The 12,930-nt window shown below is 44.1% G+C and overlaps 1 protein-coding gene across 2 annotated transcripts in view; it reads left to right on the forward strand.

The window, feature by feature from the left end:
- Nucleotides 1-8,801: 8,801 nt before the first annotated feature.
- LEMD3 (LEM domain containing 3) overlaps nucleotides 8,802-12,930 on the forward strand; it is a 42,464-nt gene continuing 38,335 nt past the window's right edge. For both annotated transcript variants that reach the window (XR_004497711.1, XM_015628679.3), the window contains exon 1: nucleotides 8,802-10,388. Coding sequence is in view for 1 of the 2 variants with exons in the window: in XM_015628679.3 (XP_015484165.1) it covers nucleotides 8,858-10,388 (1,531 nt within the window). In the remaining variant the exon portion in view is untranslated. The remainder of the gene's footprint in view (nucleotides 10,389-12,930) is intronic.

Genomic DNA, 12,930 nt, shown 5'->3' on the forward strand with positions numbered 1-12,930 from the left:
ATTCTTCCCAGGCTCACAGGGCCCATCCCCTGAGCCAGAGAGATGGAATCCACTCTTCCTGGGCTTTAAAGTCATGCATCTCACTTTAACTATGATTATCTGAATTGAAATTTTTGCCTCACTGGGTGCAGGGCACCTCACAAATTTCTATATTATGTACATTCAGTTGCATATGAAAAATGTAGATTCAAGCATTAATTTGAAGGTACAATCTTGGTCATTACGAGATACTGCTGGCTTCTTGACATGGTTTATAACAAATGGCAGATGTACAGTAGGCTGCAAATGTATGATATTGAAAACTCTCATTCAAATAAATAATACCTATAAAAGATCTTAGCTGGCAAAATTTCCCTCTATATTTTTCTAGATGGTTTTCCAATTAATTTCATTTAGATTCGTGCATAATTAACATTTCTAAAAGCTGGTTTTATGTATAGCTCAATTTGGACACTTGGATGATAAGGAATACATTACAAAAGGCTCATTTGAAAACTTTGGTTTACCTGTCTTTCCCATTTTACTTGAAGCTTGTTAATTAAGGGTTAATTCAGTTTCCCTGGGTACCAACCACAAGATAAGGCCTGTACTCCTCTTGTTGTACCTTAACTGCTACATATTTTCCTTTTTTTGCTGTAAAAAAGGCTGTTGACTTTAAAATTATAACCATCCTTTCATGGTCTAACATATTTTCATTCATTTTTTTATATCTGTGCCTGTTTCAGGACACATTTAAGTGTCTAATAATACATGCCCACCTTGTTTCTTTTATAGTATGACAAATTTTATAATTCCTTAGTCACATACTGCTTTTTTCCCCAGAATGAGTATTGAACTGGCATTTCATTTTTTGCTTGGCCAACTCTGCTACACAGATAACTTCCTTTTAGCATGTAAGTTTTACTATACTATATTATGTGCTATAAGCAAACATTAGTTTGTTAATAACACATAATAGAAGTCACTCAGCATTTAATTCTGCTTTTGCTATATAATTTCGCAGCTTTATTATCTCTAACAAAATATCATTCACAGTAACAAAGACATCACTCTTCAAAAAATCCAGCAAGAGGACAAGCGATAGCCTGGGGAGCACACTGGAATGAAATTCCTACTTTGCTTTTCTATAACATTTTCCATCATCATTCTTGAAGTACTTCTACAAAGATGAATCATTATTTCAATTTGCCTATGGGAGAAACTGAGTCACCTGAAGAGGAAGTAATTTGCCACGCAGCAAGTCGGTGGCAGAGCCAAGGGCAAAGTACAAGGCTCTTCATTTCCTGCCTGGTGCCCTCATGACATTAATTCAGTTTACAGCTCTGCCACAGTCTTCTTTATGACCTTAGGTAAAACCTTTTGGGTCCTTTATTCTCCTACTGAAGTACATGCTTAATTTAAGCTTGTTTTATTAATGATCACATTTGCATGAAAACTCTCCACTGATATATCAGGCATGTTACAGGGATGGTTCATCCCTTCTCTCAACTACTTTGAAAGAGATTTTTTGTTCGGCATACTGTTCAATTAGGTAATGTTTTATTTTTCATGCTGTGTTTATTTTTGCCCACTAAGTTATCACAAAGATTAATTCTAGCCAGAAAAAGAAAGAAAATGGTGAGTTAGAGGAGCCTCTGTTCTGTTGCTCAAAGGGTAAAATACCTGTGTGTTATGGGCTCCCAGTTCTTCAGATTTGCAAATACTATTTTACTCTTTCATAGACATCTGGAGAACAACTGTTTGCACTCCCAACTCAGGGGGCAGATGAGAGGAGTATGCACTCCTCCACCTACTGCTCCCTACACAGTGTGTATGAACCAAAAAAAACACTTCTTCCCTCGCCCTTCCCATTTGCACATAGATTGCTCCAAACACTTCCTCTAGGTTTCCTTGTAAAAATACCTCCTCACTGTCCTACAAAGTCTCATGGGGTACAAAACAGGCATTTCAGTATTTAGCTTTTAAGTTGTTCAGTATTACTACTTACATTGTTCCCTATTCTTTCTTCTGTTCCCTTTAACATTCTTACCTCTTTTTGATACTCTTCCTGCTGTGTCTGCTGTGTCCCTCTGTTTCATTTCTATTTGGGTTTTTTTCCTTTTTTATGCTTCTTTTCCATGAGAAAAGGGAGGTGTTCCACTCTAGACCAAGTCATCATAGAGGCATGGAGAGAACTGGCAGAAATCATTGCTCATGTCTGGCTATGCAGGGAGAGGACTAGGGTTTTGCTGCTGTGAGGATTTCTCAGAAGTGATATTGGAGCTGTTCCAACAGTTTACAGTAAAAGGACCGCAGTTCTAATGCAAGTTCAGCAAGGTGAAGGCCATCTTTTTTTCAGGTACAATAACAAATTGTGTCAGATGTGTCTCTGGTCTGAGAAATTAAACCTTTGTACAGGATGCTACAGGGTACGCTACAGAGATGAAATATCCAACCTTCATCTGAAGTCTGACATCAAAGAGGGGAGAGAGATTTCTGGCCTGTAAGGGCCATAAAGAATTAAGCACAGAAGGAAACAGAATGCAATGATGACATTCACATGTGTTAGGAAAACCAGAGTGTGGGGTGTGCTAGAGAATCCCATAATGTGTGACACAGAAGATTCAATTCAGAGAGGATCAAGCTGCTTTTAGATGGAGGTATTTGTGTAGGCCAAAAATTGGTTGCTGTTAATGTTCCCTAGATGTACTTGATTTTTAGATGAGAAAATGAAGTTCTAGAAATGCAGCATGTACTTTGAGAAGGAAATGGTAGTCTTAGGGCCAGTGGTACTTTTTTCCCATTGTTTGTGAGTAGTTCTTATAGAAGCTTTTCCTTCCTCTTTGTGAGATATTTTCTATGTGAGTGGAGTTATCAACAGTGGAAATAGCATAGCCTAAGGAAATCTTTAAAATGTGCCAGGACCACACCACTGCTCGCTAACAACAAAAGGATTGATTCAATACTCAGTAAGAAGCTGAGAGTAGGAGAGATGGAGAGACTTGTGGAAGTCTGCGCTGCTGAGATGTACAAGTGCTTTCTCTAGAAACAGAGAATTTTCTAAGGGCTCCTGGTTTCCTGCTTATGTATGTTGCCTGCATTTCAGGTCAGAGGTAGTAGAGGCAAGTGGAGTACTCAAGGAGAGTACTCAAGAGGAAGGGAGTATCTTCTCTTGTGTTTGCACAGAGCCAGGTAGAAAAGAGTGAGGAAAATGGGTCAGATCTCTGAGTGCTAAAGAGGCGTAGACAATACCAATAATTGTTTGGAACACACTGAATTTAGTGCTTTGCAGCAGTCCAATGACATGGACAGAAAACAGAATGATGGCACTATTCTGACTTCTTGGATTTGGTTATTTTTGTCAGCTCTCTGAATTTATATTCTGCTTAGTTACTGAACAAACTGAAATTAGAGTTTTATGGCACAGGAAAATCCATTACACAATTACCCTTGTATGAAAATGTAAAATGTAAACTTAATTTTTCTTTCTGTGCATGATTTCTCCTCTTTTAAGCATTATTAATTAATTAAATAATCCTAAGTTTTTAAGATATTAGCCTTGAATCAAAATCAAGGATGTAATTATAAACAGTGAGCTCTTTATGGCTCCATCTAAGCTGCTCATCACTTTGTTGCCAAACACTATCAAGGTTTCAGGTTACAGTGCCACGCTTACAGCCATATTAAAGGTTGTTTAGGTAATTGCAAAAAGAAAACGTCATCAGGTGTAGTTAACGTGTCTATGTCCTGTATATTGTTAATAGGTATTTCCTTATGTGAGAAAGGTACAAGAATGTAGGGAATCAGGCATCTACCAGTTTCCAGGGTTCTGTTGATTTCGAAAAGGCAGGATCCTTTCCCAGAATTCTTCTGTGGTTAAGCATGCTGCTCCAGTTCTTACCATTCCTTAGATCTTGGAAATATTTGCAAGGGACCTAATTGTAGCAAAGTAGATGCTCAAAAGCCAGAGTAGTGTATTGCCACAACTTTTGGTCACAACTTTGCTGGGAGGTCATTGCGCATGTAGCAGTATTTCTGCCAATTCCAAGTGGCAAATATGTGCTTTACCCAGCTAGAGTTTCTGTATGTTAAGAGCGGTGAAGCAATGATAAAGTACTCTGCCTGACTACCAAGCTCAGCTTCACTTTTTCCTTTTCAAATTTCAACAAAAAGCTCTGGATGTAACTGTACAGTGTTTTAGAGAATGAAACAGAACTGATTTGCCACCTCCTTCGAAGTGTTGATTACAACATGCAGTAGTCTTTAGCAACAATTACTCTGAGACATAAAATAGCCAGTCAAGAAGGTTTTAGGGACCAACAGGTGGGTGAATATTTTGGTACTGTCCTACTAATTCTCTCTGAATAGCTTCAGGATGGTCCTTTCAACCATTCATCTGCATTCATGACTTCATCCATCTGCCCCTCTGTAACTACTTTTTTGCTTCCTGGAAAGAAGAGGCTGGAAGGCAAAAAATTGACTATAATGATAAACATCAGCTTTTAGTCACTATTATTTCTTTGTTTTATTCCTAAAGTCCTTGTCTGTATTGTTGGTGTTTTCTTAAATGCAATTATTTATTTGTCACAATCTGTCCTGAAATCTCTTGTTTTCCGATAGCTGACATTCTTCTTTAAGCTCAGTTCTGGAGGAATTGAATGGTTCAGGTTCAGGTTTTAAAATAAATATACCTAGCTATTCCAGTTCCTGAGAAGAGAAATGAATACAGAAAGTGAATTTAAGTGAAAAGTTCATATGTAAATAAACTTTCAAAACTTTCAAAAATAAATAGTTTTTCAAGCCAGTCTTTAGGATTTGGAGTTCTGCTTTCTGGATTATTTTTTTCAACTTACAGAGTCAGCAGTTTCATCAAAATGGCCAATGCCCAGGAATACAGACATCATAAAGGGAGCAGGAATTATATGACCTGATCAGGGATGACCACTCAATTGAGGATATGCTATGGATCAGTTAATGTTACATAAACATGGATGCATTAACTTCAGGAGGGCATTCTGTTGCCTTTTGGAAGGCATGAACTAGGATGGTTCACTTTAAGCAACAAGAACTGCACAGTCACAGCACATCATCACACACTTTGTGGGAGTGGAGCTAGTGTGGGACACTTAGGAAGGAGCTGTAATCTGGCAGCACATGGCCTCTTTGCAGGAGGTGGGGAATCCAGCATACCCTGTTCATGCTGCTGCAATATGTGTGGTCCAGCACCATGTGGGAGGTGTGGGCAAGAGATACTTTGCATGTGCCCACACCTTAGCCACAAAAAAGCAGCAATGCAAAGGCAAGAGATAACAGAAGCCTTTTGAACGTTAATAGGATGCCCACAGGAAAGAAAAACATATACACAGGCTTACCTGCTGAATGGCGTGGTCAGTACATAAACAAATAGCACGTATTAGTACCATAACACCACTGTTAACTTCAACAAAGATGGATTTGCTCTCATTAAAAAAACCTGACATGTGAGTTTTAAGGAGGAGAAATGAGAAATTAAAAGAAGGATGTGCAAGTGAGTCTGTTCACTCAGAAATGTGGCAGCAAAAGAAATATTTAAAATTAGTTTTCTTGAGAAAAAGCCCATTCAGTTTTAAAAGCAGAAGGCTTTTATTGCATGTTCATCATGTAGTATTTGAAACAACTGGATAAACAAGAGTAAGTAGGTTTTAAAATAGGTTAGTACAGTTTGTTTTCATAGTGGAGTGATTTCTTCCATGTCATACTGCCATAAGAGTAACCCCACTAGTTCCCGCAGGTCTGTGATTTTGTAACTATCTCCATTTTTATTAAAATGACAGGAAAGGCACATTCCTACTTTTCACTAACATTCACGTTCATTACCATCACATTCTTAAGAGAATGTGATCTCAGCATATCTTAAGGCTCAAAACCTAAAAGGTAAATGGAAATACACCAGCATTTCCAATATTGGGAGTTTCATGAGTGGATAATACTTTGTTTACATGTGACTCATGATTTCTACTTCAGGTATGCAATGGTGGTTTGCATAGGGAGTGGGCTGCATTAATTGAAGAGGAAGTTGCAGTGAGAGACTTGCTAACATTTGAAAGGCAGCTGTCATTCACACATTCTAAGAACTTTAAAAAAAGCATAAATACCACACAAATCTGGAATCATGGAAGAAAAATAAAAGCAGTGTTAAGATACAACTTCAAGTAACAGTCTAATGAGGTCAACGTAAGTATGGTTGCTTACTTCTAGAACAGCTTTTCACCCAAAGGAAGAACCGGCTATTTCTTTAGAACACCAGTCCTTCAAGGATGAGAGGGAAAATATAACCCAAAATATCTTATCCAAAACACAACCACCATTTTTTTTTCCTGATGAATACCAGTCTCCTCACTTCCTGCAGTCAAAATTTACCTTAAGTAACCACTTTCAGTATTGACTTAAAAATTGACTATATTGGTAAAATAAGGGATTTATACTAATGTATCCTATGAAAGAAATGTGGTGATTTTGGATCGGTAATGGAGGTATCCTCACTTCAGTACAACCAGAAGACATATTTTTTTAAACATTTCAAAATATTCTGGCGCACAGATTTTATATCATTACTTGGAACACGTAGACTTCTCAGCTGTTCCAGGTATCTGCATGCCATAGTTTTGCAGATTCTTCAATTGTTAACAATTTCTAGTATTTACTGCACTCGTACTGCTAAATAAACAGTTTTATAAAGTAACTCCTGGCCTTGCTATAACAAACAGAGAAAAGATAGGAATTGCACTGGTAGGATGACAGGATCCTCACTTTCTTGCAGGACAGCATATCTTCTGCTAATAGAGGGAAGGTGTCCAAGCAGGTGCTTTCCAGAACGGTACCTGGGCTGGAACTGACTGCTATTAGTTTGGCCAGTGTCACAGGCACTTTCAGCCCAGGCACTGAAAGTGGCAGGGCACGTTCAAACATGTATCCCAAGTGGCTGGTGGAAAGTGTGGGTTGCTTCTTGCTGATGAGGAGGAATGGAATGTCAGAAGCATTTCTTATGGCATTTATGATATAGTATATATGGCTAGTATAGATTGGGAAATAGGACAGAACAGGTACATTTACATTACTGGTTTAATGTGTGATGGAGGTCATGTTGAGTGTAATCCTTACAGCTGGAGTTCTGTGCATTCCTCCAATGCCCTATACTGCTGTATGTGCAACAGCTCCTGTCAGGGAAACAAGAGACTGTGCACAGTGCTGCCACATAAAGCACAGCAGTCATACAGACCCTTGGCCACCCCTCTAGCACAGCAGACTTGGCTTGAGCTTCACACATAGCTGCCTCACAGCTACCTCAACTCCCTTTCTGCAAATGTTCCTCAATAACAAAATTAGCAACTTCAGTTTTGACATTAGCAGGGCATGTATCAACAATATCCTGCAGCAGACTGTGAAGGGGAACACACAGCTGTTCGTGCAGTTAGAGCTTATTCTTGGACCTCTTTTGCCAATGGTGGTGTAAGGCCAGTCAGAGCTAGGTCAAAATTGGAACTCAGCCCCCTGTGTCTTTTATGCGGTATGCAGAAGCTGAGCCCCTTTCATCATTCAGGGTGGATAGGTCAAGACAGGCAGGCCAGGAGACTCTGAAGCCTCCACATGCAGTTCTGTGGCCAAAAGGGCCCAGCCAGAAGGGCCTTTGAGAAATGCCAGGATGACATCTCTATATTGGCACAATCATCTGAAAAGTACATGTTTCTGTATACAGTTTGACAATTTCAACTAAATACATACAAAGAACTATATTTTCCAAAAGAAGCAAAATACATCCAGGTAATTCCAAAATTAATCATATACAGAATCATACAGAATTTATTAAGCTGGAAAAGACCTCAGACCATCAAGTCCAACCTATGACTGAATAACACCACGGCAACTAGAACACAGCACTAAGACTTTGCTTAAACACCTTCAGGTGTGTCTCCTTCATATCCATGGGCAGTCCATTACAATGTCTAATCACCTTTCTGTGAAGAAATTCTTCCTAATGTGCCACCTAAAACTCCCCTGGCCCAGCTTAAGACTACGTCCTCTGGTATGTATGAGAGGTTGTATGTCTCCACACAGCCGAGATGTCCTAATGCTGGAGCTGCAACAGGGAAAGGTTTGCTCCCACCAAGCACATTGGTGGAAAGGTGACAGCCGCTGCCTGTCAGCTCGGGAAGGGCCCGCCAAAAGGTGCACGCAGCCTCTTCCCATTTCTCCAGCCACCTTTAGGCTAAATTTGACACCCGGGAATGGCGTTAATAGAGGTTCAGTGTTCAATCTGACGTTGCTCTCTGCAGAGCATTCCCGAGCTCTCCGACACTCGGCAGCAGCCGCGGTTTTGTCTGTTTAAGCGTGCCTGACACAGCGCGTTTCTGACCAGCGCGGCCCTCCCAGCTCCCAGCCCCCAGCCTCGGCGCCCCCCGCCCCGCCACTTCCCCGCCGCCGCCGAGAGCGCCTCCCGCAGGCCACCCGCGCCGTGCCGGGGCCGCCCGTTCGGCGGTGCCCTCCGTGCTTCCATCCGCCGCCCGCCGCGGCGCGACTCCCGCCCGGGACCCCCTCCGCGAGCCCGGGGGTAGAAGGGACGATCCTCGGCCCCATCTCTCGCCGGGATGGCGGGAGCGGCGCCAGCCCCGCGCGACAGCCGTGACCGAGCGGGGGCGGCCGGGAAGGGCCGCCGGCGCCGGGCGGCCCCGCCCCGCTCATCCCCCCGCTCCCCCTCCCTCCCGGCCGCGTTCCCGGCGGGCGGCGCCGCGGGGTGACGGGCGGGTCTCGGCCACAGCCGAGTGCGGCGCGTCAGTTCCGGCGGGGATCGCGGCGCGGCGCGTGGGTCGGAAGCGCCGCGGCGGCGGCGGGGGAGCGGAAAATGGCGACGGCCGCGCAGCTCACGGACGAGGAGCTCTTCTCAGAGCTGAGGCGCTTCGGCTTCTCCCCGGGGCCGGTCACCGAGAGCACCCGGCCCGTCTACCTGAAGAAGCTGAAGAAGCTGCGCGAAGATGAACGGGCCGGGGCCCGCGGCGGCGGCGCCAACAAGACCCGGAACAGCAACAACAATAACACGGGAGCCGGAGCGGCGCCGGGTGGAGGCGGCGGCCCCGGGCGGGCGGCCCCGGGAGCGCGGCTGGCCGGCGCCGAGCACCCCTTCCTCGCCGGGGCCGCCGCCGGAGGCGGCCGGGGCCGCGCCGCACCCCCCGCCGGTGGCGGCAAAGTGCTGCTGGGCTTCAGCTCGGACGAGTCGGACGTGGAGAGCAGCCCCCGGAGCCAGGCCGGCGGCAGGAGGGAGCGCGCTGCGCCCCTATACCGCGGCCTCAGGCCCGCCGCCCCCCACGGCGCCGGCGGCGTGAGCAGCAGCTCCCCCCCGGAGGAGGCGGCCCGGCGGAAGCCCAACGCCTGGTGGGGGGCGGCCGCCAGGAGACCGGCGGCGACTCAGGGTGTGAGGGAGCTCGGGGACGGCGAGGAGGAGGACGACGAAGAGGAGGAGGAGAAGGAGAGCGAGCAGCAGAGGTGGAAGAACCGGACCGTGAACGGGAACCGGCTCTTCTACGGAGGCAGCAGGGACAAGTACTCGGACTCGGAGGAGGAGGAGGCGGCGGGGGCGAGGGCCAAACAGCAGGGACCGAAGGAGGAGTCTGCAGTTCGCCGGCCCAGACGGAGCCTCAGCAAGTCGCCTGCTCCATTCATAACAAGCAAATGCGCTGCAGCCGGCGCTGGCGTGATGGAGACGGGCCAAGAAAGGGCTGGCGGAGGCTGCGGTGCTGGTGTGCTCGTAACGAATGACAGGGCGGCGGGGGCGGCTGCTGCCGGCAGTCTAGACAGGGGCAGAAATCAGGAGGAGGAGGAGGAGGCGGCGGCGGCGGTGGTGGTGGCGGCGGCGGCGGGGGGAAGAGGAGGATGTGAAAATCTGGACTCTAGTCCTCCGAGCCCCAGATACCGCATTGGGCTATCCAAGAAATCCCCATCAGTATTGTTGCTGCCACCACCGCTCACGGACGTGGACAGCGGCAAAATCACTGACCCTCCAGCCACCATTAGGAAAGCGACCAATAATCATGTTCTCAGCGGTGCTCCTGGTAGCTGTAGTGTTGAATCCAGGATCTATTCATCTACTAATAGCCTTCCCCCGGGTGGAACCCCCTCCTCCCTTAGACTCAACCACTCCAATCATACGGGTTCAAATCATACCTACCTGAAAAACACCTACAAGAAGAATCTCTCTGAGCCCGAGGAGGAGCTTCTCCAACAGTTCAAAAGAGAGGAGGTATCCACCACTGGAGGCTTCAGTGCACATTACCTGTCCATGTTCCTCTTAACTGCTGCATGCTTGTTCTTTCTGATACTGGGATTCACATACCTGAGAATGAGAGGTTCTGGAGTAGCTGAGGATGTGGGAGCCAACAGTAAGTATTAGGTGAAGGGTAAGAGCAGTTTCTGCAACTGGATGTAACAACTGTTAATACGCCTTTGCATTCCCAGACATCCCTTACCGAACAGTTCTGGGTTCCACCTTAGTATAATCTCTCTGTAGAGGACGGCGCACAGAGGAATTGTCTTTCCTTATGTATGTGCTTGCAAGCTGGTATAATCTTGCAAGACATTTTAGGATAAACTTAAAACCCAGCATTCCGTGCTGTAATCTGTTGCTACCTTGTTTTCTAGCAAGTTTTCTTCCCAAAGCAGTTCTTTGGGTTTTGTTCAATTTAGCAGAAGTATGGTTAACAGAGAATTGACGAGGTAAGGCTTTATGTTAATCTCACAAGAGTAAGCGTGCACAGTTGGATTCCTGCAGGGCTAAGATTTGACTGTAGTTGTTTGGTAATAAAGCAGGTTGTTTTCATTCATGTGTGCTGAGGCTTGAAAAGGATCCTACGTTGAGGTGATGCACACTGTGACAGACTTTGTGCAGTGAGTGTTTGACTTATGTGTATTGTTTTCTAATAAGTACTTTCTTTTATATTTAGTTGAGAATAACGTTTATACATGAAATACTGCTGTGCTTTAGTCTGAATTTCAGAGTTTTTTTTTTTAAATACTGAATTATTTGTGAAGGAGTTTGGAACTTCTTTAACATGTGGAAGTAACTTATTGGAATGGATTTAAAAAACACTGGGTTTTTTTAGATGGTATGGAAACATACCACCTAAGAGTGGTGATTCTTGCTAATTCAGTTCTTGGCTGTTCCAAAATGGACAGTGGAGATTCTAACATCTCCACAAGAAAGAAAACTCATGCCATTGCTGTCTTGATTTTTCATTGCTCCTGGTGAGAAATTATGCCAAAATCTGGTTTTGGGATATAAGAGTGTTAGAAAGTTCTTGGCAAGTTGTATTTTTCTGAACATGATTGAGGATGGTGAGTGGGGTGTATGCAAGTGTGTACGTTTTTTTTGTATGGAGGGTAGAGGATTTATATACTCATTTGTGGACATGTATACAGTGCCTTGTAAGGAATGATCTGACTGTTATCTTGGGATCTGCTAGATGTCACAGGGCAGCAGTGTGGGCTGGCTTTTTTTCTATTCCCCTTCAAACGTTGTTCATTACATTACAGTAGCATAATAATTTTTAATTCTGTTTTGCACTCTTTGGAGGGGAGAGGGCGAGTAAAATATTCGGTGTTGAGGAAGGACACTAGCAGCAAGGACTTGGGGATTTGCAGTGGTTTCATTGCAATGGTCCACGTGGATTTAAGTGCTGTTCAGTCTTGTTTTTGGGCTGGCTGTGAACATAGGCAGGTGGGCTATAATTAGATACGGTATAGTGTGACTCTTGTGGCTGCTCTGGTTAGCTTCTGGCCATAACTGCTGCAGACATGCCTACGTTTTCTTGTGTACAGATAAGCTGTATTCTTGTACTAGCATGCATTATATGCTTCTTTTATTCTTGAAATACGATGATTTTAACAGGAGAAGATCTGTCAGCCTACTAGGGTAAACTGCCAAATTCAGTGGTTGAGTTAAAACTGGCTTATCATCCTGTTTGATACAAGCTGAGTGTTTCAGCAATGCAGATAGCAATAGTTCTTACAGTTCAGAGTGGATTTTTTTTTTTTTTATTGAAAGAAATTTTGGTTTTGAATGTGTGAACTTTCCTATAGAGCACGTGGGATGACTGTGTTGGGGGTATCGCTCTTAAAAAGTTAACCCAACTGGAAATGTTAGGAAAAATTGTCCTCTTCTCAGAGGACCTTGCTTAGGTTAGGCTGCCCAGTCAGTGCTCTGGTAGTCCAGTGTTGCTTGGTTGTTCAAGTGAACCAGTTCTTGGCCTGTTCTTACTTGCTGTCTTTTCAGTGGAACTCTTGAAAGTGGATTTCCTGAAGAATTGTTCTGACAATGCCACTCATATTTTATCTGTGCTACTTCCTCACAGCCCCAGGCTTTGCTGCAACATAACAAATGGGAAGGGGGAATAGTGTCCCTTGGCAGAAGCAAACAGCAGGTTTTGTGGCTGGATCCTTTGATAGGAAGAGCAGGCCACTTCTTTTAAGTAATGTGGGAATGAACAAGGAGTTACCTTGCCCATTACCATATGTTACCATATGTTAGCATGTGCTTACTAAATTCCTCTTATATCAGCATATGGAACAAAAATACTCTGGGTCTGTAGAACAGGCAAGAAAAGACAAGACAGACTAGTAAAGACTGATTTTTACTGAAAAGGGGGAGAACCCTGTCTTCTATTGTATGCTTCCTAAGCTTCAGCAACATCCAAGTGAGTCCTTAGATTCTTGTGCTTGTATGGGTGTATAGTTTGGTTTTTTTTAATAGAAGCAGAAGTGATTCATACTTTTTAATTAAAAATGATAGTACATCTCAAAAACAACCTTTTCATTTAGGTGATTTGATGTTGAAATTTTTCTGTCTTTTAGGTGGTTGTAGGTAAGATTCTGTTGGGTGAGAGTGAATTGATTGTGGAAAAAAATCAGTTGTTTTAAACTCCTATC

This window comes from Parus major, chromosome 1A, assembly GCF_001522545.3.
Source record: "Parus major isolate Abel chromosome 1A, Parus_major1.1, whole genome shotgun sequence".
NCBI lineage: Eukaryota > Metazoa > Chordata > Aves > Passeriformes > Paridae > Parus > Parus major.